The sequence below is a fragment of the Scyliorhinus torazame genome, chromosome 13 (assembly GCF_047496885.1).
Source record: "Scyliorhinus torazame isolate Kashiwa2021f chromosome 13, sScyTor2.1, whole genome shotgun sequence".
In the NCBI taxonomy this organism is placed as follows: domain Eukaryota; kingdom Metazoa; phylum Chordata; class Chondrichthyes; order Carcharhiniformes; family Scyliorhinidae; genus Scyliorhinus; species Scyliorhinus torazame.
In genome coordinates, this window is record NC_092719.1 from 30,986,227 (window position 1) to 31,012,379 (window position 26,153).

Sequence of the window (26,153 nt, forward strand, 5' to 3'; positions counted from 1 at the left end):
GATTACACTGGGTGTGTTACTGAGTCACACACAGACCCGGATTACACCGGGTGTGGTACTGAGTCACACACAGAGTCGGATTACACCGGGTGTGTTACTGAGTCACTCACAGACCCTGATTACACCGGGTGTGTTACTGAGTCACACACAGACCCGGATTACACTGGGTGTGTTACTGAGTCACTCACAGACCCTGATTACACCGGGTGTGTTACTGAGTCACACACAGACCCGGATTACACAGGGTGTGTTACTGAGTCACACACAGACCTGGAATACACCGGGTGCGGTACTGAGTCACACACAGACCCAGATTACACTGGATGTGTTACTGAGTCACACACAGACCCGGATTACACCGGGTGTGTTACTGAGTCACACACAGACCCGGATTACACCGGGTGCGGTACTGAGTCACACACAGACCCAGATTACACCGGGTGCGGTACTGAGTCACACACAGACCCGTATTACACCGGGTGCGGTACTGAGTCACACACAGACCCGGATTACACCGGGTGCGGTACTGAGTCACACACACACTCGGATTACATTGGGTGTGGTACTGAGTCACACACAGACCCGGATTACACAGGGTGTGTTACTGAGTCACACACAGACCCGGATTACACCGGGTGCGGTACTGAGTCACACACAGACCCTGATTACACCGGGTGCGGTACTGAGTCACACACAGACCCGGATTACACTGGGTGTGGTACTGAATGACACACAGACCCGGATTACACCGGGTGTGGTACTGAGTCACACACAGAGTCGGATTACACCGGGTGTGTTACTGAGTCACTCACAGACCCTGATTACACCGGGTGTGTTACTGAGTCACACACAGACCCGGATTACACTGGGTGTGTTACTGAGTCACTCACAGACCCTGATTACACCGGGTGTGTTACTGAGTCACACACAGACCCGGATTACACAGGGTGTGTTACTGAGTCACACACAGACCTGGAATACACCGGGTGCGGTACTGAGTCACTCACAGACCCGGATTACACCGGGTGTGTTACTGAGTCACACACAGACCCAGATTACACTGGATGTGTTACTGAGTCACACACAGACCCGGATTACACCGGGTGTGTTACTGAGTCACACACAGACCCGGATTACACCGGGTGTGATACTGAGTCACACACAGACCCGGATTACACCAGGTGTGGTACGGAGTCACACGCAGACCCAGATTACACCTGATATGTTACTGAGTCACACACAGGCCCAGATTACACCGGGTGTGGTACTGAGTCACACACAGACCCGGATTACACCGGGTGCAGTACTGAGTCACACACAGACCCGGATTACACCGGGTGCGGTACTGAGTCACACACACACTCGGATTACACTGGGTGTGGTACTGAGTCACACACAGACCCGGATTACACAGGGTGTGTTACTGAGTCACACACAGACCCGGATTACACCGGGTGCGGTACTGAGTCACACACAGACCCTGATTACACCGGGTGCGGTACTGAGTCACACACAGACCCGGATTACACTGGGTGTGGTACTGAATGACACACAGACCCGGATTACACTGGGTGTGTTACTGAGTCACACACAGACCCGGATTACACCGGGTGTGGTACTGAGTCACACACAGAGTCGGATTACACCGGGTGTGTTACTGAGTCACTCACAGACCCTGATTACACCGGGTGTGTTACTGAGTCACACACAGACCCGGATTACACTGGGTGTGTTACTGAGTCACTCACAGACCCTGATTACACCGGGTGTGTTACTGAGTCACACACAGACCCGGATTACACAGGGTGTGTTACTGAGTCACACACAGACCTGGAATACACCGGGTGCGGTACTGAGTCACTCACAGACCCGGATTACACCGGGTGTGTTACTGAGTCACACACAGACCCAGATTACACTGGATGTGTTACTGAGTCACACACAGACCTGGATTACACCGGGTGTGTTACTGAGTCACACACAGACCCGGATTACACCGGGTGCGGTACTGAGTCACACACAGACCCAGATTACACCGGGTGCGGTACTGAGTCACACACAGACCCGTATTACACCGGGTGCGGTACTGAGTCACACACAGACCCGTATTACACCGGGTGTGGTACTGAGTCACACGCAGACCCGGATTACACCGGGTGTGTTACTGAGTCATACGCAGACCCTGATTACACCGGGTGTGTTACTGAGTCACACGCAGACCCGGATTACACCGGGTGCGGTACTGAGTCATACACAGACCCGGATTACACCAGGTGTGTTACTGAGTCACACGCAGACCCGGATTACACCGGGTGCGGTACTGAGTCACACACAGACCCGGATTACACCGGGTGCGGTACTGAATCCACAAATCTTTGTCCAATCCCAAACCGCTCCAGAACTGCCATCAAGTACCCCCATTCTACCCGGTCAAACGATTTCTCGGTGTCTATTACCACAACCACCTCTGTTTCCTTCCCCTCCGTCGGTACCATAACCACGTTCAATACCCTCCTAATGTTCAAAAAGAGCTGCCTCCCTCTCACAAACCCCATCTGATCTTCACCTATCACCTTCGTGAGGCACTCCTCTAGCCTACCTGTCAGTACCTTCGCCAATATCTTTGCGTCCACGTTTAAAAATGATATGGATCTATACGACCCACACTCCGTCGGATCCTTATCTTTCTTAAGTAACAGGAAAATCGATGCCGGCCCCAAAGTTTGTGGTAACACCCCCTTCCCTATCGCCTTCTCAAACATCCCCAACATCAGCGGTGCCAGCATATCTTTGAATTTTCCATAATATTCCACTGGAAACCCATCCGGCCCTGCCACCTTCCCCGACTGTATCCTCCCAATCACACATTTTATCTCCTGCTCCACTATCGCCCCTTCTAATGTAGCCCTGCCCCCTCCCCTAACCTCGGGTACTCCAGCCCATCTAGAAATTCCTGCATCTCCTGGCCTCCCCCAGGTGGCTCTGACCTGTACAATCTCTCATAGAATTCCTTAAAGACCTTGTTAATCTGATCTGGAGCTACCACCAACATTCCTGCCCTGTCCCGCACCTGGACAATTTCCCTTGCCGCAGCCTTCCTCCGGAGTTGACCCACCAACATACCCGCCTTCTCTTCATGCTCGTATACTGCACCCCTTGCTCGCCTCCATTGGCATACCACCTTCCTGGGAGATAGTCGGTCAATGCCAGAATGTTGCCTGGTATGGAGGGCATTAGCTATGAGGAGCGGTTGAATAAACTCGGTTTGTTCTCACTGGAACGAAGGAGGTTGAGGGGAGACCTGATAGAGGTATACAAAATTATGAGGGGCATAGACAGAGTGGATAGTCAGAGGCTTTTCCCCAGGGTAGAGGGGTCAATTACTAGGGGGCATAGGTTTAAGGTGAGAGGGGCAAGGTTTAGAGTAGATGTACGAGGCAAGTTTTTTTTACGCAGAGGGTAGTGGGTGCCTGGAACTCGCTACCGGAGGAGGTAGTGGAAGCAGGGACGATCGGGACATTTAAGGGGCATCTTGACAAATATATGAATAGGATGGGAATAGAAGGATACGGACCCAGGAAGTGTAGAAGATTGTAGTTTAGTCGGGCAGCATGGTCGGCACGGGCTTGGAGGGCCGAAGGGCCTGTTCCTGTGCTGTACATTTCTTTGTTCTTTTGTTCTTTGAATCTCATTGGGTTGCGGCTCCTGTGTAACCTGCTGTAGTTTAAAGATACTGTGAACTTGACAAATCAGTATGGGAGAATTCGGGAGGTTTTGTTGCTGCTCAAACCCCTGGTGGAAGAGCTGTTGTGATAAAATGTCTTTTGGTAACCGTTACATCGTGTCGTTGCCATTAGTGATCTATTCCTTCCTTGTCCTGGCCTCTTGCTGCAGGTGGGCAGTGGGCGGGGTCGCCGCTGTCATTCATGATGATGGACAGGAAATGGAACCCATGGGTGCTGAGGACCAGGACAGTGTATCCAACACACACCTCCTCCAAATAGTGAAGAGAAAATACAAAATACTCACCAAGCAGCTGCACCAAGAGATGCTGCAGGAACACTGGGGTATTGTAACGGTCCCAGAGTGCTGTCTGTGTACTGGGGAGCGCTGAGGGTATTGGGCTTACAGTGTGGCTACTGGGAAAGGCAAAGAACTGGGTCAGGGTGAGGGACTGGGTCAGGGTGAGGGACTGGGTCAGGGTGAGGGACTGGGATTCTGTGAGGGACTGGGATACTGTGAGGGACTGGGATTCTGTGAGGGACTGGGATACTGTGAGGGACTGGGATACTGTGAGAGACTGGGATACTGTGAGAGACTGGGATACTGTGAGGGACTGGGATGTTGTGAGGGACTGGGATACTGTGAGGGACTAGGATACTGTGAGGGACTGGGATGTTGTGAGGGACTGGGATGTTGTGAGGGACTGGGATGTTGTGAGGGACTGGGATACTGTGAGGGACTGGGGAAGGTGAGAGACTGGGATACTGTGAGAGACTGGGATACTGTGAGGGACTGGGATACTGTGAGGGACTAGGTAAGGTGATGGACTGGGATACTGTGAGAGACTGGGATGGTGTGAGGGACTGGGGAAGGTGAGGGACTGGGATACTGTGAGAGACTGGGATACTGTGAGGGACTGGGATACTGTGAGGGACTGGGTAAGGTGATGGACTGGGATACTGTGAGGGACTGGGATACTGTGAGGGACTGGGATACTGTGAGAGACTGATACTGTGAGGGACTGGGATACTGTGAAGGACTGGGATACTGTGAGAGACTGGGATACTGTGAGGGACTGGGATATTGTGAGGGACTGGGATACTGTGAGGGACTGGGATGCTGTGAGGGACTGGGATGCTGTGAGGGACTGGGATACTGTGAGGGACTGGGATACTGTGAGGGACTGGGATACTGTGAGGGACTGGGATACTGTGAGGGACTGGGATACTGTGAAGGACTGGGATACTGTGAGGGACTGGGATACTGTGAGGGACTGGGATATTGTGAGGGACTGGGATACTATGAGGGACTGGGATACAGTGAGGGACTGGGATACTGTGAGGGACTGGGATGCTGTGAGGGACTGGGATGCTGTGAGGGACTGGGATACTGTGAGAGACTTGGATACTGTGAAGGACTGGGATACTGTGAGAGACTGATACTGTGAGGGACTGGGATGCTGTGAGGGACTGGGATTCTGTGAGGGACTGGGATACTGTGAGGGACTGGGATGCTGTGAGGGACTGGGATGCTGTGAGGGACTGGGATACTGTGAGAGACTGGGATACTGTGAGAGACTGTGATACTGTGAGAGACTGGGATACTGTGAGGGACTGGGATACTGTGAGGGACTGGGATACTGTGAGGGACTGGGATACTGTGAGAGACTGGGATACTGTGAGGGACTGGGATACTGTGTGATGCACGATGAATTAGACTCGAAGACGAGGTTGTATCATAACTGAAGGCTTTAATAGACTAGATCTGTTACCCAGCAGCTTCGGTACAGAATGAGGGCTGCTGGGACGGCACCTGTTCTTATACCCCGCCTGTCAGGGCGGAGCCACATACCAAACGGCCAATGGTAAGCTGCTAGGCTTACCCAATGGTCTACAGCCTCTCGGGTACCGCAATACCTGATACAACCACATTCACCCCCTGTTAAAAAAGAGTCCGGCGGGGGGGGGTGGCCAGCGGTTACAGTTGCATTGAACATGGTATGATCAGATATGGAGGTACCGTGAGTATTTACAAGTGTGGGAGATATATATATATAGTCAGTGTTCATGTACAGTTACAGTTACAGTGTAGCAATCAGTCAGTCGGGTGGCCTGGTCATCCTCCTGGATCGTCTGAGCCTCTGTGGTGGTTCTGGTGGGGGTCCGGGCGTCTGCGACTCCGGGAGTGTGGCTTCGTCGTCCATGGCAGCTTCCTCACCCCTAGGCGGCGCTGGTGGGGCAAATGGTCGACACGAGAGGGGGGCGCCTGTAGGGGGCGTCGGTGAGTGGGATGGCCTAGGTAGGAGCGGCGGGAGGACCGACCCCCCCAGTGAGGTTCTGGGGGGGGGGGGGGGGCAATGGTTCGGGTGCGCGTGGGGTTCCGGCGGGCGGTAGGTCCAAAAGGGAGACTGTATCTTGCCGGCCGTCAGGGGGCATACTGGGGGTTAGCGTGCAGCAGAGGGACCCTCTCGACCAACGGGTCCGACTTGTGCGCCCGCACGTGCTTCCGAAGCAGGATGGGTCTGGGTGTTGCTGGCCAGGTTGGGAGCGAGGTCCCAAGGAGGACTTCCTGGGGAAGACAAGGAGACGTTCATGAGGTGTCTGATTGGTAGTTGTACAGAGCAGCGACCGAATGGCGTGGAGGGCCTCCGGGAGGACTTCCTGCCAGCGGGAGACTGGGAGATTCCTGGAACGTAGGGCCAGTAGGACGGTCTTCCAGACCGTTCCGTTCTCCCTCTCTACCTGCCCGTTTCCCCGGGGGTTGTAACTGGTTGTCCTGCTTGAGGCGATGCCCTTGCTGAGCAGGAATTGACGCAGTTCGTCGCTCATAAAGGAGGACCCCCTATCGCTGTGTATGTACGTGGGGAAACTGAACAGCGTAAAGATACCCTGGAGGGCCTTGATGACGGTGGTAGTGGTCATGTCGGGGCAGGGGATGGCGAATGGGAACCGGGAGTACGCGTCAATCACGTTCAGGAAGTACGTGTTGCGGTCGGTGGAGGGGAGGGGGCCTTTGAAGTCCATACTGAGGCGTTCAAAGGGACAGGAAGCCTTTATCAGGTGCGCCTTCTCTGGCCGGTAGAAGTGTGGTTTGCACTCCGTGCAGATTTGGCAGTCCCTGGTGACGGTCCTGACCTCCTCGATGGAGTAGGGCAGGTTGCGGGCTTTAATGAAGTGGAAAATGCGAGTGACCCCCGGGTGGCAGAGGTCCTCGTGGAGGGCTCGGAGGCGGTCCACTTGTGCGGTGGCACATGTGCCGCGGGACAGGGCATCGGAAGGCTCGTTTAGCTTCCCAGGGCGGTACAAGATCCTCCACCGCAAGATCTTGTCGTTTTTTATCTTGCCCCGCTGTGCATTATCGAACATGAACGCTACCGACCGTTGGTCAGTGAGGAGAGTGAATCTCCTGCCGGCTTCTACTATGGCTTGAGCCTCCTTTTCGACCGAGGAATGGCGAATTTCTGAAGCATGGAGGGTACGGGAGAAGAAGGCCACGGGTCTGCCTGTTTGGTTGAGGGTGGCGGCCAGAGCTACGTCGGACGCATCGCTCTCGACCTGGAAGGGGAGGGACTCATCGATGGCGCGCATCGTGGCCTTTGCAATGTCTGCTTTGATGCGGCAGAAGGCCTGGCGGGCCTCCATCGACATACCAAACGGCCAATGGTAAGCTGCTAGGCTTACCCAATGGTCTATAGCCTCTCGGGTACCGCAATATCTGATACTACCACACTGTGAGAGACTGGGATAGTGTGAGAGTCTGGGATACTGTGAGAGACTGGGTTACTGTGAGAGACTGGGTTACTGTGAGATACCGGGGTACGGTGAGCGACTGGGGAAGGTGAGGGATGGGGAAGGTGAGGGACTGGGGAAGGTGAGGGATGGGAAAGGTGAGGGACGGGGAAGGTGAGGGACTGGGGAAGGTGAGGGACGGGGAAGCTGAGTACGGGGAAGGTGAGGGACTGGGGAAGGTGAGGGACAGGGAAGGTGAGGGACTGGGGAAGGTGAGGGACAGGGAAGGTGAGGGACGGGGGAAGGTGAGGGACTGGGGTAGGGTGAGGGACTGGGGAAGGTGAGGGACTGGGGAAGGTGATGGAGTGGGGAAGGTGAGGGACTGGGGAAGGTGAGGGACTGGGGAAAGTGAGGGATGGGGTAGGGTGAGGGACGGGGGAAGGTGAGGGACTGGGGAAGGTGAGGGACTGGGGAAAGTGAGGGACGGGGTAGGGTGAGGGACTGGGGAAGGTAAGGGACTGGGGAAGGTGAGGGACTGGGGAAGGTGAGGGACGGGGGAAGGTGAGGGGCTGGGGAAGGTGAGGGGCTGGGGAAGGTGAGGGACTGGGGGAGGGTGAGGGACTGGGGTAGGGTGAGGGACTGGGGTTGGGTGAGGGACTGGGGAAGGTGAGGGACTGGGGAGGGTGAGGGACTGGGGAAGGTGAGGGACTGGGGAAGGTGAGGGACTGGGGAGGGTGAGGGACAGGGTAGGGTGAGGGACTGGGGTAGGGTGAGGGACTGGGGAAGGTGAGGGACGGGGGAAGGTGAGGGACGGGGGAAGGTGAGGGACGGGGAAAGGTGAGGGACGGGGTAGGGTGAGGGACTGGGGAAGGTGAGGGACTGGGGAGGGTGAGGGACTAGGGGAGGTAAGGGACTGGGGAAGGTGAGGGACTGGGGAGGGTGAGGGGCTGGGGAGGGTGAGGGACTGGGGAAAGTGAGGGACGTGGTAGGGTGAGGGACGGGGTAGGGTGAGGGACGGGATAGGGTAAGGGACTGGGGAAGGTGAGGGACTGGGAGGGTGAGGGACGGGGAAGGTGAGGGACTGGGGAAGGTGAGGGACGGGGAAGGTGAGGGACGGGATAGGGTGAGGGACTGGGGAAAGTGAGGGACGGGGGAAGGTGAGGGACGGGATAGTGTGAGGGACTGGGGAAAGTGAGGGACGGGGGAAGGTGAGGGACGGGGAAGGTGAGGGACGAGGGAAGGTGAGGGACGGGGGAAGGTGAGGGACTGGGGAAGGTGAGGGACGGGGGAAGGTGAGGGACGGGGGAAGGTGAGGGACAGGGGAAGGTGAGGGACGGGGGAAGGTGAGGGACTGGGGAAGGTGAGGGACTGGGGAAGGTGAGTGACTGGGGAAGGTGAGGGACGGGGGAAGGTGAGGGACTGGGGAAGGTGAGGGACTGGGGAGGGTGAGGGACGGCATAGGGTGAGGGACAGGGGAGGGTGAGGGACGGGATAGGGTGAGGGACTGGGGAAGGCGAAGGACTGGGGAGGGTGAAGGTCTGGGGAAGGTGAGGGACTGGGGAAGGTGAGGGACGGGGTAGGTGAGGGACTGGGGAAGGTGAGGGACGGGGAAGGTGAGGGACGGGGGAAGGTGAGGGACGGGGGAAGGTGAGGGACGGGGGAAGGTGAGGGACGGGATAGGGTGAGGGACTGGGGAAGGTGAGGGACGGGGGAAGGTGAGGGACGGGGAAGGTGAGGGACGGGGGAAGGTGAGGGATGGGGGAAGGTGAGGGACTGGGGAAGGTGAGGGACTGGGGAAGGTGAGGGACGGGATAGGGTGAGTGACTGGGGAAGGTGAGGGACGGGGGAAGGTGAGGGACTGGGGAAGGTGAGGGACTGGGGAAGGTGAGGGACTGGGAGGGTGAGGGACGGGATAGGGTGAGGGACGGGATAGGGCGAGGGATGGGATAGGGTGAGGGACTGGGGAAGGTGAGGGACTGGGGAGGGTGAGGGACTGGGGAGGGTGAGGGACTGGGGAAGGTGAGGGGAAGGTGAGGGACTGGGGAAGGTGAGAGACTGGGGAAGGTGAGTGTAGCGCACAAAGACTCCCTGAGACGAATAGAGTGAAGTCGATGAGGCTTTATTAAGCATGTCTGTTCCCCCGCAGCTCGATAGTAAACTGGCCTGCGGGGGAAGACTCCGGCTTCTTATACTCCGCCTTCAGGGCGGAGCTAAAGGTCAACGGCCAACCAGGACCCGGGATCTGTCAGCCAATGACATTAGGGCTTCCAGTCCGACATGACCCCCAAAACATACTACCACATTCACCCCTTGTCAAAAATGAACCCGGCGGGGTGATGCTTCGTATGGTGGTAAGAGTTTACAGGGCTGGTCCTGGGAGGAAAAAAAACATTCACATGGCAATACAGTATTGTACAATTTTGTCCTGTTGCAACTATTTACAGAGGGTATAGGAAGAAAGCAAAATGTTCTTGTGAAAGTCCATATTTAGTTTTAGATCGACGCCACGAGTCGGTCGGGTGGTCTGGTCGTCCGTGTCGATCGCCTCGGCCCCGGTGGTGGTGGTGCTTGTACCGGTGTTGTCGCCTCCAGGAGCCTTACGGTTTCAGCTTGGGCTTTATTCTTGGTCGGTGCTGAGGGGAGGGGAACCGATCCTCCTGGGAAGGGGGCGGTCGCGGGGTGCGGCGGTGGCAGGAAGGGGGGGGGGTTGGGTTGATGGTGTCGGGGGGGTGTGCGTGTTGCCGGCGGGCGCCAGATCCCGCAGGGAGACCGTGTCCTGGAAGGGGCTGGAAGCCTTAATCAGGTGCGCTCCATCCGGCCTGAAAAAATGCGGCTTGCATTCCGCGCAGATGTGGCAGTCCCTTGTGACTGTACGGACCTCCTCTAAAGAGTATGGGAGATTGCGGGACTTGATGAAGTGGTAAAACCGAGTGACCCCCGGGTGGCAGAGGTCCTCGTGGAGGGTTTGGAGGTGGTTAATTTGTGCGTTGGCACATGTGCCGCGGGATAGGGCATCGGACGGCTCGTTCAGCTTTCCGGGACGATACAAAATCTCATAGTTGAAGGTGGAGAGCTCGATCCTCCACCTTAAGATCTTGTCGTTTTTGATTTTGCCCCGCTGTGCATTATCGAACATGAAGGCTACTGAGCGTTGATCAGTGAGGAGAGTGAATCTCCTGCCGGCCAGGTAATGCCTCCAATGTCGCACAGCTTCCACTATGGCTTGGGCTTCCTTTTCTACTGAAGAGTGGCGGATTTCTGAGGCGTGGAGGGTCCGGGAGAAAAAGGCCACGGGTCTGACCGCTTGGTTAAGGGTGGCCGCTAGAGCTACGTCGGAGGCGTCGCTCTCGACCTGGAAGGGGAGGGACTCGTCGATGGCGCGCATCGTGGCCTTTGCGATATCCGCTTTGATGCGGCTGTAGGCCTGGCAAGCCTCTGTCGACAGAGGGAAGGCCGTGGTCTGTATTAGGGGGCGGGCCTTGTCTGCGTACTGGGGGACCCACTGGGCGTAGTATGAAAAGAACCCCAGGCAGCGTTTCAGGGCTTTTGGGCAGTGCGGGAGGGGAAATTCCATGAGTGCGCGCATACGTTCGGGGTCGGGGCCTATTATCCCATTGCGCACTACGTAGCCCAGAATGGCTAGCCGATCGGTGCTAAAAACGCACTTGTCCTCGTTGTACGTGAGGTTCAAGGCTTTGGCGGTCTGGAGGAATTTTTGGAGGTTGGCGTCGTGGTCCTGCTGATCGTGGCCGCAGATGGTTACATTGTCGAGATACGGGAACGTGGCCCGCAACCCATGTTGATCAACCATTCGGTCCATCTCCCGTTGGAAGACCGAGACCCCGTTTGTGACGCCAAAAGGGACCCGTCGGAAATGGTATAATCGCCCGTCTGCCTCGAAGGCTGTGTACTTGCGGTCACTTGGGCGGATGGGAAGCTGATGGTAGGCGGACTTGAGGTCCACGGTGGAGAAGACTTTATATTGGGCAATCCGGTTGACCATGTCGGATATGCGGGGGAGAGGGTACGCGTCTAGTTGTGTGTACCTGTTGATGGTCTGGCTATAGTCAATGACCATCCTTTGTTTCTCCCCTGTCTTCACTACTACCACCTGCGCTCTCCAGGGACTATTGCTGGCCTGGATTATGCCCTCCTTTAGTAGCCGCTGGACATCGGACCGAATGAAGGTCCGCTCCTGGGCGCTGTACCGTCTGCTCCTAGTGGCGACGGGTTTGCAATCCGGGGTGAGGTTCGCAAACAAGGACGGGGGTTGCACCTTGAGAGTTGCGAGGCCGCAGATAGTGAGTGGGGGTATTGGGCCGCCGAATTTGAACGTAAGGCTCTGTAGATTGCATTGGAAATCTAATCCCAGCAAGGTGGGGGCACAGAGTTGGGGAAGGACGTTTAGTTTGTAGTTTTTGAACTCCCTCCCCTGCACCGTTAGGGTAACTATGCAGAATCCCTGGATCTGTACGGAGTGGGATCCTGCAGCTAGGGAAATCTTTTGTGCGCTGGGATAGGTGGTCAAGGAACAGCGTCTTACCGTGTCGGGGTGTATAAAGCTCTCCGTGCTCCCGGAGTCGACTAGGCATGGCGTCTCGTGGCCGTTTATTAGCACCGTTGTCGTCGTCGTCTGGAGTGTCCGGGGCCGAGCTTGATCGAGCGTAATTGAAGCGAGACGTGGTTGTAGTAGTGGAGTGGGGTCCGTTGTTGCCGTCCAAGATGGCGTCGGGGATGGACAAAATGGCCACCCCCATACATCGCACGTGGCTGGGGGGTCACAAGATGGCGGCGGGGGTGGACAAAATGGCCGCCCCCACGCGTCGTACAGGTCTGGGGCGGTCCAAGATGGCGGCGCCCCTCCTCCCCTCGTGGTGGCCGGGACCGAAAATGGCGGCGTCTGTGGGTCGCACATGGTGCGCTGGGGGGACTGGGAGCGCTAGGACCGCGAGTGCTAGGACCGCGCGGAGCTCCCTCACCGGGGACAGCGGTGGTCGGGGCCCAAGTAGGTGGCGCCGGCGGGTCAGGCATGGGGCGCGGGGTGGGGGTTAGGGGGGCGTTAGGGACGCGCAAAACTCCCTCCTCTCCGTGGAGAGTGTTGGCCGGGACCCAAAGCGGTAGCGCCGGCGGCGGGTCATACATGGGCTGCGGGGAGGGGGGTTGGGGAGCGTAAGCGGCGTGCAGGGCTCCCTGTTCTCCCGGGACCGCGGTGGTCGGGACCCAGAGCGGCTGCGCCTGTGGGTCGTACATGGCGTGCTTGGGGGGGTTGGGGCGCATAAACGGCTTGCAGGGCTCCCTGTTCTCCCGGGACAGCGGTGACCTCGCGGGACCGGCACACAACCGCATAATGGCCCTTTTTCCCGCAGCTTTTGCAGATAGCTGCGCGGGCCGGGCAGCGCTGCCGGGGGTGTTTCGCCTGGCCGCAGAAATAACAGCGGGCGCCCCCGGTGCGACTCGGCGTTTGGACCGCGCAAGCCTGTGGGTTGTCCGGGGGGGGGGTTAGGGGGTTTGCCGCGACGGGTACGTACGGGGCCCAATGGGCTGCCACGCGGTCGGGGCCGTAGGCGCGGGTATGACGCGCGGCCACGTCTAGGGAGGCTGCTAGGGCCCGTGCCTCTGAGAGTCCTAGCGACTCTTTTTCTAGAAGTCTTTGGCGGATTTGGGAGGATTGCATACCTGCCACAAAAGCATCGCGCATTAACATGTCCGTGTGTTCGTTTGCGTTCACCGACGGGCAGCTGCAGGCTCGTCCCAAAATCAGCGGCGCGGCGTAGAATTCGTCCATCGATTCTCCGGGAGCTTGCCGTCTCGTCGCGAGCTGGTAGCGAGCGTAGATTTGGTTAACTGGGCGGCATAGAGACTTTTCAGTGCTGCGAACCCCGTCTGGAAATCTTCCGCGTCTTCGATGAGGGAGAAAATCTCCGTGCTCACCCTCGAGTGCAGGACCTGCAGTTTTTGGTCTTCTGTGACCCGGCCGGAGGTCGTTCTGAGGTAAGCCTCGAAGCAAGTCTGCCAGTGCTTGAAGGCTGCTGCCGCGTTCACTGCGTGGGGGCTGATCCTCAGGCATTCCGGAATGATCCTGAGCTCCATAGTCCTTTTTAGGCACGCTTAATAAATTGTAGCGCACAAAGACTCCGTGAGACGAATAGAGTGAAGTCGATGAGGCTTTATTAAGCGTGTCTGTTCCCCCGCAGCTCGATAGTAAACTGGCCTGCGGGGGAAGACTCCGGCTTCTTGTACTCCGCCTTCAGGGCGGAGCTAGAGGTCAACGGCCAACCAGGACCCAGGATCTGTCAGCCAGTGACATTAGGGCTTCCAGTCCCACATGACCCCCAATACATACTACCACAGTGAGGGACTGGGGAAGGTGAGGGACGGGGTAGGTGAGGGACGGGGTAGGTGAGGGACTGGGGAAGGTGAGGGACTGGGGAAGGTGAGGGACTGGGGTAGGTGAGGGATGGGGGAAGGTGAGGGACGGGGTAGGGTGAGGGACTGGGGAAGGTGAGGGACGGGGAAGGTGAGGGACTGGGCAAGGTGAGGGACGGGGGAAGGTGAGGGACTGGGGTAGGTGAGGGACGGGGGAAGGTGAGGGACGGGGTAGGGTGAGGGATGGGGGAAGGTGAGGGACGGGGTAGGGTGAGGGACGGGGGAAGGTAAGGGACGGGGTAGGGTGAGGGACTGGGGAAGGTGAGGGACGGGGAAGGTGAGGGACGGGGTTGGGTGAGGGACTGGGGAAGGTGAGGGACTGGGGAAGGTGAGGGACTGGGGAAGGTGAGGGACTGGGGAAGGTGAGGGACTGGGGAAGGTGAGGGACTGGGGAAGGTGAGGGACTGGGGTAGGCTGAGGGACTGGGGAAGGTGAGGGACTGGGGAGGGTGAGGGACTGGGGAAGGTAAGGGACTGGGGAAGGTGAGGGACGGGGAAGGTGAGGGACTGGGGAGGGTGAGGGACTGGGGAGGGTGAGGGACTGGGGAGGGTGAGGGACTGGGGAAGGTGAGGGACTGGGGAAGGTGAGGGACGGGAGCAGGTGAGGGGCTGGGGAAGGTGAGGGACTGGGGAAGGTGAGGGACTGGGGAAGGTGAGGGACTGGGGAAGGTGAGGGACGGGTAAGGTGTGGGACTGGGGAAGGTGAGGGACTGGGGAAGGTGAGAGGCTGGGGAAGGTGAGGGGCTGGGGAAGGTGAGGGACTGGGGTAGGGTGAGGGACTGGGGAAGGTGAGGGACTGGGGAAGGTGAGGGACGGGGAAGGTGTGGGACGGGGAAGGTGTGGGACTGGGGAAGGTGAGGGACTGGGGTAGTGTGAGGGACCGGGCAGGGTGAGGGACTGGGAAAGGTGTGGGACTGGGGAAGGTGAGGGACTGGGGAAGGTGAGGGATGGGAGCAGGTGAGGGGCTGGGGAAGGTGGGGGACTGGGGAAGGTGAGGGACTGGGGAAGGTGAGGGACTGGGGAAGGTGAGGGACGGGTAAGGTGTGGGACTGGGGAAGGTGAGGGACTGGGGAAGGTGAGGGGCTGGGGAAGGTGAGGGGCTGGGGAAGGTGAGGGACTGGGGTAAGGTGAGGGACTGGGGAAGGTGAGGGACTGGGGAAGGTGAGGGACGGGGAAGGTGTGGGACGGGGAAGGTGTGGGACTGGGGAAGGTGAGGGACTGGGGTAGTGTGAGGGACCGGGCAGGGTGAGGGTCTGGGAAAGGTGTGGGACTGGGGAAGGTGTGGGACTGGGGAAGGTGAGGGACTGGGGAAGGTGAGGGACTGGGGAAGGTGAGGGACGGGGAAGGTGTGGGACTGGGGAAGGTGTGGGACTGGGGTAGGGTGTGGGACTGGGGAAGGTGAGGGACTGGGGAAGGTGAGGGACTGGGAAGGTGAGGGACCGGGAAGGTGTGGGACTGGGGAAGGTGAGGGACTGGGTAGGGTGAGGGGCTGGGGAAGGTGTGGGACTGGGGAAGGTGAGGGACTGGGGTAGGGTGAGGGACTGGGGAAGGTGAGGGACTGGGGAAGGTGAGGGACGGGGAAGGTGAAGGACTGGGGAAGGTGAGGGACTGGGGTAGGTGAGGGACGGGGGACGGTGAGGGACGGGGTAGGGTGAGGGACTGGGGAAGGTGAGGGACTGGGGAAGGTGAGGGATGGGGGAAGGTGAGGGATGGGGGAAGGTGAGGGACGGGGTCGGGTGAGGGACGGGGGAAGGTAAGGGACGGGGTAGGGTGAGGGACTGGGGAAGGTGAGGGACGGGGAAGGTCAGGGACTGGGGAAGGTGAGGGACTGGGGAAGGTGAGGGACTGGGGTAGGGTGAAGGACTGGGGAAGGTGCGGGACTGGGGAAGGTGAGTGACTGGGGAAGGTGAGGGACTGGGGTTGGGTGAGGGACTGGGGAAGGTGAGGGACTGGGGAGGGTGAGGGACTGGGGAGGGTGAGGGACTGGGGAAGGTGAGGGACTGGGGAAGGTGAGGGACGGGGGCAGGTGAGGGGCTGGGGAAGGTGAGTGACAGGGTAGGGTGAGGGGCTGGGGAAGGTGAGGGACTGGGGAAGGTGAGGGACTGGGGAAGGTGAGGGACTGGGGAAGCTGAGGGACTGGGGAAGGTGAGGAACGGGGAAGGTGTGGGACTGGGGAAGGAGAGGGACTTGGGTAGGGTGAGGGACTGGGGAATCTGAGGGACTCGGGAAGGTGAGGGACGGGGAAGGTGTGGGACTGGGGAAGGTGAGGGACTGGGGTAGGGTGAGGGACTGGGGAGGGTGAGGGACTGGGAAAGGTGTGGGACTGGGGAAGGTGTGGGACTGGGGAAGGTGAGGGACTGGGGAAGGTGTGGGACTGGGGAAGGTGAGGGACTGGGTAAGGTGAGGGACTCGGGAAGGTGAGGGACTGGGGAAGATGAGGGACGGGGAAGGTGTGGGACTGGGGAAGGTGAGGGACTGGGTAGGGTGAGGGGCTGGGGAAGGTGAGGGACTGGGGTAGGGTGAGGGACTGGGGAAGGTGAGGGACTGGGGAAGGTGAGGGACGGGGAAGGTGAGGGACTGGGGAAGGTGAGGGACGGGGAAGGTGTGGGACTGGGGTAGGGGGAGTGACTGGGGAAGGTGAGGGACTGGGGAGGGTGAGGGACTGGGGAGTGTGAGGGACTGGGGAGGGTGAGGGTCTGGGGAAGGTGAGGGGCTGGGGAAGGTCTGGGACTGGGGAGGGTGAGGGACTGGGGAGGGTGAGGGACTGGGGAAGGTGAGCGACTGGGGAGGGTGAGGGACTGGGGAGGGTGAGGGACTGGGAAAGGAGAGGGACTGGGGTAGGGTGAGGGACTGGGGTAGGGTGAGGGACTGGGGTAGGGTGAGGGACTGGGGTAGGGTGAGGGACTGGGGAAGGTGAGGGACGGGGAAGGTGTGGGACTGGGGAAGGTGAGGGACTGGGTAAGGTGAGGGACTGGGGTAGGGTGAGGGACTGGGGAAGGTGAGGGACGGGGAAGGTGTGGGACTGGGGAAGGTGAGGGACTGGGGAAGGTGAGGGACTGGGGTAGGGTGAGGGACTGGGGAAGGTGAGGGTCTGGGGAAGGTGAGGGACGGGGAAGGTGTGGGACTGGGGAACGTGAGGGACTGGTTAGGGTGAGGGGCTGGGGAAGGTGAGGGACTGGGGAAGGTGAGGGACTGGGGACGGTGAGGGACTGGGGAAGGTGAGGGGCTGGGGAAGGTGAGGGGCTGGGGAAGGTGAGGGACGGGGAAGGTGTGGGACTGGGGAAGGTGAGGGACTGGGTAGGGTGAGGGGCTGGGGAAGGTGAGGGACTGGGATAGGGTGAGGGACTGGGGAAGGTGAGGGACTGGGGAAGGTGAGGGACGGGGAAGGTGAGGGACTGGGGAAGGTGAGGGACGGGGAAGGTGTGGGACTGGGGTAGGGGGAGTGACTGGGGAAGGTGAGGGACTGGGGAGAGTGAGGGACTGGGGAGGGTGAGGGACTGGGGAGGGTGAGGGACTGGGGAAGGGTGAGGGACTGGGGACGGTAAGGGGCTGGGGAGGGTGAGGGACTGGGGAAGGTGAGAGACTGGGGAGAGTGAGGGACTGGGGAGGGTGAGGGACTGGGGAGGGTGAGGGACTGGGGAGGGTGAGGGACTGGGGAGGGTGAGGGACTGGGGAAGGTGAGGGACTGGGGAAGGTGAGGGGCTGGGGAAGGGTGAGGGACTGGGGACGGTAAGGGGCTGGGGAGGGTGAGGGACTGGGGAAGGTGAGAGACTGGGGAGAGTGAGGGACTGGGGAGGGTGAGGGACTGGGGAGGGTGAGGGACTGGGGAGGGTGAGGGACTGGGGAGGGTGAGGGACTGGGGAAGGTGAGGGACTGGGGAAGCTGAGGGACTGGGGAGGGTGAGGGACTGGGGAGGGTGAGGGACTGGGGAGAGTGAGTGACTGGGGAAGGTGAGGGACTGGGGAGGGCGAGGGACTGGGGAAGGTGAGGGACTGGGGAAGGTGAGGGACTGGGGAGGGTGAGGGACTGGGGAGGGTGAGGGACTGGGGAAGGTGAGGGACTGGGGAAGGTGAGGGGCTGGGGAAGGTGAGGGACTGGGGAGGGTGAGGATAGGGGTTGTCCGGCTCTGACCTTTCACCTTTGAGAGCTGAATCCACCTCAGGCAGAGTCATTGCCAGTGCCTCCTTCGCACGCTCTGGGCTTATTTGACGAATGATCTCAGGATCACAATTTGATTCTTATTGAACAAAGCTGTCTATGGCACAAACTCCGGGTATAGTCACTGCTTTGGCCTCCGGCCTGGGAAATGGGAAATTATGAACCGGGAATTTCCTCACTGCTGCTCACTGATGGAATGGGAACTAAGTGAAGACATTTCCACCAGGTTGAGCTCAGTCTGCGGGTGGGCCTCCGCTGGAGCAGTGATGAGGGGGCGGTAGAGGGGTAACAGGCGCAATGTGACAGTGTCTCACACCGTGTTCTCCTTGTTCAGGTCAGCATGTGTGGAATTCCCTGTGTGAGAGAGAACGGGAATGGAAGATACGAGAGCTGGAAGCTTTAGCAGATCACGCTGTCATCTATCACTACGATACCTGGACTCTCTCCCAACTGCCTGGGGCCTTCAAATCCTACAGGTATGTGTCATTCAGTTCAACGCACTGGGTCTAAGTAGGGTGCTCTTTCAAAGGTTGGTATAGACTTGATGGGCCGATTCCTTGCTTTCTTCCTGCACTGTTACCCTTGGATCGATCCTTCACTCTGCTCTCCCATCAAGGAAGGGGAGGAAGGAGGAGGCAGAGTTAGGTCTGCACAGTAGGGTTCCAGATGTTTCTGTGAGGTCCCGCCTGGGACCACGGAGAGGACTGCAGTGAAAATTCAGGGCTGGCAAAAAACGTGGATGGGAGTTTGAACAGTGAGAAAGGTCAGGATGAAGGAGGGTGAGAACTGAGCTGGGAAGGCCGGGCAGGAGGTGAGAACTGAGCTGGGAAGGCTGGGCAGGAGGTGAGAATTGAGCAGGGAAGGCTGGGCAGGAGGTGAGAACTGAGCTGGGAAGGCTGGGCAGGAGGTGAGAACTGAGCTGGGAAGGCTGGAAAGTCAGCCATGGTGATGTTGGGTTTGAAGTCCGGCTGGATGATGAACTAGACTCTGAGGCTATCCATTCAGGGTCAGGATGGGATCGGGCCTAGGTAGGAAGGAGTCAATCCTGGTGACTTCAGTCTATGCAATGTAAGCTCCAGAGAGTTTAATTCTATCCACTGTTATGGTGCTGGACCAGACCCCGATTTATATTAGCAAACTGGATGAGAAACCAACAGATCTGCGACTCACTGCAGCCTGGAGTTGATGCCCTCGGCGATGCTCCTCAGTGACTGGGACATGCTCTGGAACGCCCTGGCAATGCCCACCAGCGGCTCCGCAGTGACACTTAATGGTTCACCTGGGGCACATCCCCCATTTCTATCGGGGCGCCCAGCCATGGCCATCACAGACTGAGCCCCGCCTTGGTCACTGCCACTCATGCTGCTGACGTTTACCAAGCTCTCCACTGCGGTTGCCAGCCTAGCTGTGTTGGCCTCGGTGCCATGCACTGCCGGCGCTACCTCCTGTGCCCGTAGCCTCTGGGACTCCTCCAATCGGCTATGGACCTGCTGGAGTGTCACTGATATCTCCCCTCTGAATCTTACGGCCGCACCCTATTGACTGCATTGGTTCCGGGTAAACCTGGTCCAGGGGCTCAGCATCTCACAAGGGACCCAGCTGTGAACTGGGATCCAGCAGACCTGCGCCTGCTGTGTCGCCTGGGCGTTCCTGCCTCCACCTGATGTGCATCAGCAAATGGGAGGCACTCATCAGGATGTGTCCCAGCAGCCTGACCACTACTGTCGCCCACCGAGGTGTGTGTCTCTGCACTGGTGGCGGTGTTCTCATGGGAGGTGGGGGGGTGGGGGGGGGCCACCCTGGATAGGCCTGCACCGTGGGGTGGAGATCCTGCGGGATAATGGATGTGTGGTCAGTGGGAGGGATAGATCATTCTGTATAGCATTAACAATTCATGTGTAAGAGGTCATCTGGGTGGTGGCTGGTGGATCCTCACCTCTGCGCCGTACGCCAATCTCTACGTCGGTAACTGAGCTGTCTGCGGTCACCCCATCGACCTTACATTCCTCGTAAGGGACGAGGACTCCGAGGTCCAGCATCCTGCTGTCGGTATGGGCCGTCTCTCACCTGTGGTGGGCCAGCTTCTCCTGCGGGGATACAGAGGGGGTATCACGGAGGGAGGGGAGAAGCAGGGGGTGGAAGAGGGGAGGGGGTATGGGGGGGAATGGAGGTCATTGATCTTCTTTGGCATTGGGCAGTGCCCAGGTGCCAGCAGGAGTGCTAGGCTTTGCCCTGCCCTGAACCTGACCACCCGTGAGGCTCCAATGGCCTCCAAGACCCCCGGAGTGGCCAGCCTGCCTGGTCTCTGTCTGTGAAGGCCAGTACTAATTGGCTCCCTTTTGAGGTCTTGTCAGTGCGGCCGGCGACTCCCAGGCACTGGGAGAATACGGGTTCAACGAGGCCATGCAAGTTTAAATGAGCATAATGGACCATTTAAATATAATTATCTTGATCACGTCCAACAGGGGCTTTATCCACATCGCGCTCGGCACTGAGGGTCAGGTGACTTGTGTGAGGTTTCACCCCCGACGCAAAGCCCAATTTGGGCCTCTCGCGCGAATCATTCGGTACGCCCAGATTCCCGCCTGGCACAACATGGTGGTAGAAACATGCCCAATGTCTCAAATTATCTTCTGTCCAGGAAGTCTCCATCAAAATAACATGAGGCATCACTTTGTAAACAAGTACCTGGTTGGAATGAATGATTGTCTCACTTTTATGACATCTTAATTGCACATTTTGCAGACACATCACCTGCTTGTATATTAAACCAGGGTTTTAATAACATTATTGCAACAGATATATGTAATACAATCTATATAGAAAATACTTACATTCACTACAATGGGCCAAGCAGAGAGCCCTGGAATCAAGTTGGGTATAGAAATGAGAAGCAAGATATGAGACCATATCTCTGATTGATTAGATACTAACTCAATCCTAATTGTTGACTGGGCTGTAAAGACACTTTATTCGCAGATTGAGTGGCTCCACCTATTTCTGATTCCAGCTTCAGCCTGTCCAGTATAATGGCCTCTGATGTAAATTCTGGTGAAGGGGCTCTGGCTGACGGCAAGAGGAACACATTATGTAGAGAGACACCTTCCAGCTTCATCAACGAAAAACAAGGTGCGATGGATCTGAGTGGGTTGTGAGGGGAGGGTGGGGCCTTCAAAAACAGCAGCCAATTAGAGCTCCTTCAATAGGAATGGATCATCACAGAGGAACCATTCATCAAGACTCCCCAAACGGAAATGGGTTAGACTTGGAGAACTGGGTTGGAGTTGAAATTGAGGATGGGGGTGCTATTCAGATTCAGGGTTGGGGCTAAGGTTAAGGTTGGTAGTGAAATTTGGGACTGGGGTTTAGTGTGGGTTTGGGGTTAAGGTTGGGAGTGAGATTTGGGACTGGGGGTGAGTGTGGGTTTGGGGTTAAGGTTGGTAGTGAAATTTGGGACTGGGGGTGAATGTGGGTTTGGGATCAAGGTTGGGAGTGAGATTTGGGACTGGGGGTGAGTGTGGGTTTGGGATTAAGGTTGGAATGAGATTTGGGACTGGGGTTGAATGCGGGTTTGCTGTTGGGGTCAAGGTTGGGAATGAGATCAGCACCGGAGTTGAGTGTGGGTTTGGGGTTGTGATTAAGGTTGGGAGTGAGATTTGGGACTAGGGTTGAGTGTGGGTTTGGGATTATGGTTGGGAATGAGATTTGGGACTGGGGTTGAGTGTGGGTTTGGGATTAAGGTTGGGAGTGAGATTTGGGACTGGGGGTGAGTGTGTTTGGGATTAAGGTTGGGAGTGAGATTTGGGACTGGGGGTGAGTGTGGGTTTGGAATTAAGGTTGGGAGTGAGATTTGGGACTGGGGTGAGTGTGGGTTTGGGATTAAGGTTGGGAGTGAAATTTGGGACTGGGCGTGAGTGTGGGCTTGGGGTTAAGGTTGGGAGTGAGATTTGGGACTGGGGGTGAGTGTGGGTTTGGGATTAAGGTTGGGAGTGAGATTTGGGACTGGGGGGTGAGTGTGGGCTTGGGATCAAGGTTGGGAGTGAGATTTGGGAATGGGGTTGAGTGTGGGTTTGGGGTTAAGGTTGGGAATGAGATTTGGGACTGGGGGTGAGTGTGGGTTTGGGATCAAGGTTGGGAGTGAGATTTGGAAATGCGGTTGAGTGTGGGTTTGGGATCAAGGTTGGGAATGAGATTTGGGACTGGGGGTGATTGTGGGTTTGGGATTAAGGTTGGGAGTGAGATTTGGGACTGGGGTGAGTGTGGGTTTGGGTTTAAGGTTGGGAGTGAGATTTGGGACTGGCGGTGAGTGTGGGGTTGCGATTGGGATTAAGGTTGGGAATGAGATTTGGGACTGGGTGTGAGTGTGGGTTTGGGATTAAGGTTGGAATGAGATTTGGGACTAGGGGTGAGTGTGGGTTTGGGATCAAGATTGGGAATGAGATTTGGGACTGGCGGTGAGTGTGGGTTTGGGATTAAGGTTGGGAGTGAGATTTGGGACTGGGGGTGAGTGTGGGTTTGGGATTAAGGTTGGGAATTAGATTTGGGACTGGTTTTGAGTGTGGGTTTGGGATTATGGTTGGGAATGAGATTTGGGACTGGGGTTGAGTGTGGGTTTGGGGCTAAGGTTCAAAATTAGATTTGGGACTGGGTTTGAGTGTGGGTTTGGGATTATGGTTGGGAATGAGAATTGGGACTGGGGGTTAGTGTGGGTTTGGGGTTAAGGTTGGGAGTGAGATTTGGGAATGGGGTTGAGTGTGGGTTTGGGGTTAAGGTTAGGAGTGAGATTTGGGACTGGGGCTGAGCGTGGGTTTGGGATTAAGGTTGGGAGTGGGATTTGGGAATGGGGTTGAGTGTGGGTTTGGGGTTAAGGTTAGGAGTGAGATTTGGGACTGGGGGGTGAGTGTGGGTTTGGGGTTAAGGTTGGGAGTGAGATTTGGGAATGGGGTTGAGTGTGGGTTTGGGGTTAAGGTTAGGAGTGAGATTTGGGACTGGGGGTGAGTGTGGGTTTGGGATTAAGGTTGGGAGTGGGATTTGGGAATGGGGTTGAGTGTGGGTTTGGGATTAAGGTTGGGAGTGAGATTTGGGAATGGGGTTGAGTGTGGGTTTGGGGTTAAGGTTAGGAGTGAGATTTGGGACTGGGGGTGAGTGTGGGTTTGGGATTAAGGTTGGGAGTGGGATTTGGGAATGGGGTTGAGTGTGGGTTTGGGGTTAAGGTTAGGAGTGAGATTTTGGACTGGGGCTGAGCGTGGGTATGGGATTAAGGTTGGGAGTGGGATTTGGGACTGGGGTTGAGTGTGGGTTTGGAGTTAAGGTTGGGAGTGGGATTTGGGACTGTGGTTGAGTGTGGGTTTGGAGTTAAGGTATAGAGTGAGATTTGGGAATGGGGTTGAGTGTGGGTTTGGGATTAAGGTATAGAGTGAGATTTGGGAATGGGGTTGAGTGTGGGTTTGGGGTTAAGGTTAGGAGTGAGATTTTGGACTGGGGTTGAGTGTGGGTATGGGATTAAGGTTGGGAGTGGGATTTGGGACTGGGGTTGAGTGTGGGTTTGGAGTTAAGGTATAGAGTGAGATTTGGGAATGGGGATGAGTGTGGGTTTGGGGTTAAGGTTAGGAGTGAGATTTGGGACTGGGCGTGAGTGTGTGTTTGGAGTTAAGGTTGGGAGTGAGATTTGGGACTGGTAGTGACTGGTAAACTACTAATGCAGATTTTATTTTCTCTCTCAGAGGTTTCTACATCTCTATCATTGCTCCTGGATTTACATAGACGCTATGAAACGGAAATGTCTTCCGTTACGTCCGCATCAATGAGCCCAGCCCAGAAGTCCCAGTTCCTCCTCTCCCAACACTACCTGCAATGTCAGGCCCAGCAACAAGATACGTTTGAGACATGTGCACTTGTGCTGAGCTTCACTGAGCGAGAGGAGACTGTCCAATCTCCACGGTATGTGAATGCAGATTCTGCAGCAGACCAGTCAGAACACATTGTGGGTCACCAACTATAAGAGAGTGTCCAGGTTCTAGAGAGAGAGATTATGGGATTTAGCAAGAATGTTTTAATGTGGATGGCCATACAGTCTGGGCAAGAATTTCTGATGTTGTTTTGAATTGATGAAAAAGTTGCAACAATGCGAGATTGTAGGATTAGAAAAATGGTTGAATAATAATTGGGGTTTGGAGAGAGGAGGGGGCTGGAGTCAGGAGAGTGGAAGGAGGCTGGGGTCAAGAGGGAGAGGGGGTTAGGGGTTCAGAGAGAAAGGGGGACTAGTTTGATATCCTGAGAGGGGTCAGGGGTCTAGATGGAGAGGCAGTCTGAGGTCTGGAGAGAAAATGCCGAGTTTAGGGAATTCAAGTGAGTGAGGGTTTAATCCCTTAGAGATTTCTGGTAGAGTGTTTGATTTTCTGTGATTATTGAACAATACCTGAGATTTAATATACAATGACTGACTTTCTCCATGATTTGGTGAAGTTAGGAGTGAAACATTAGCCGTGCGCAGACTGCAAGAATTCATCTGCTCAACACTTCATCAAAAAGCAGGGAAATCAGAGGTCACAGCTTCTGACATCAGTGATCAAGCAATGCTGGGAAGGGTCCAAATTCAGATGAGGATTTTGGAGCAATTGTGCAAAAATCACCAGGAAGAACAATCAGTGAGTCACCATTACTAGCATGACTTCATCTTGTACACCCTGGGATTGACTATATCAAAATAGAAAATAGGAAAGGGTGAGTTTATGGACTTGATAGGATATCGGACCACACCCCATCTTTTATTAGGATAGCGGACGCGAACCCCAACAATCTTTCTACTGGTAAAACTGTGAGGTAAGGATACTTCACCACAGGAGTGATGACTCTGACCAATAGGAATCTTTTATGTTAAAACACCTTTAATTTAAACACAATTAACCACATGAACATCAAAGAAATAACTTTACAATTAACAGTTAGACAGTTCTTAAATAAAAGGAAAAACTTTAACTTACTATCTACACCGGCCACTAATTCCAATTTAACAACCCAATACAGTTCAAATGCCACTTATAAATAAAGTTAACAAAACGGTCACTTGCTTATCTGTGCAGACCTTTGGAGAGAGTGCCTTTCAAGAGAAGATCCAGTACACCTCTGCTCAGCCTAACAGCATTTGCAAAACTGCTGTTCAACTTAAAATCCTATGCAATACTACAGACAGACCTGACTCCTCCCATTAATTAAACCATATTTTCCCACAAAGTTCCATGACCTGCTTAGCTAAGACGAAATGCAATCCCTCATAAATTATCTATACTCCAGGGAGTCTCCAGCAATCACAACACTATTGCATTAGCCCATTGTCTGTAACAAGTAAGTGGTTAGAATGAATTATTACCTCACCTTTTACAGCTTTAGCAGATACACCGCCTGTATGTATTATAAACCAGGGTTTTTAATAACATGACTGCCACAGATATGAAATATAATATATAGCAATTTCTACATTCATCACAGGCGTCTCTGATCGTCCTTTCTCAAATTCATTTTGATTATAGTTGCTGCTCCTGTTTATTTACAAGCAAATGATGGTATTTCCTGGTGTGGTGTCGAGCACGATGATGTCTTCATTTAATGACACCTCTATTCCTGGTCAGAATGGCAATGATTGGCTAATACCTCCTGGAGACTACATTGCTGTAAGTGACTGTCTAGTCTTCACACACACGATTGGGCTGTCACTATCTCCTACTCATTGCATTTTGCTGGAAGAATAATTCATTCATGCTGTGTAACTTTCCTCTTCTCACTGGGTTTTGCTGGGTCATCATTCTGCTTCTGTCATGAGTCATTCGATTGAATTTGCCTCGCATCTCAGAGGTGACTTTGGAGATGGGGGGGGGGGGGGGGGGAGCATGGAAACTTGGAACACATGTCAGATTGGCTCCAAAGCGTTCCGCCGACTCCAAACACTCCTCCCAGAGTTGGGCACTTTGTGGAAAATGAGCTTGTGAGCAGGCATCCAAAACACACCAGGCCCAGAGGACGGATTCCCAACATTCATGGGAAAATTCAGCCATTTCCTTCAGCTTTGGTCATTAATTCCATTTGCTGTGGTTCGTGGATACTCGTTTTTAGTAGATTTTGT

General features: G+C 56.2%; 1 protein-coding gene across 1 annotated transcript in view; it reads left to right on the top strand.

Annotated features, from left to right (window-relative positions):
• Positions 1-26,153, top strand: part of LOC140387920 (uncharacterized) — a 119,842-nt gene that overhangs the window by 57,236 nt on the left and 36,453 nt on the right. The window contains exons 5-10 of the mRNA XM_072471233.1: positions 3,895-4,067; positions 18,369-18,510; positions 21,045-21,163; positions 23,758-23,974; positions 24,504-24,681; positions 25,564-25,704. Of these exons, the coding sequence (XP_072327334.1) occupies positions 3,895-4,067; positions 18,369-18,510; positions 21,045-21,163; positions 23,758-23,974; positions 24,504-24,681; positions 25,564-25,704 (970 nt within the window). The remainder of the gene's footprint in view (positions 1-3,894; positions 4,068-18,368; positions 18,511-21,044; positions 21,164-23,757; positions 23,975-24,503; positions 24,682-25,563; positions 25,705-26,153) is intronic.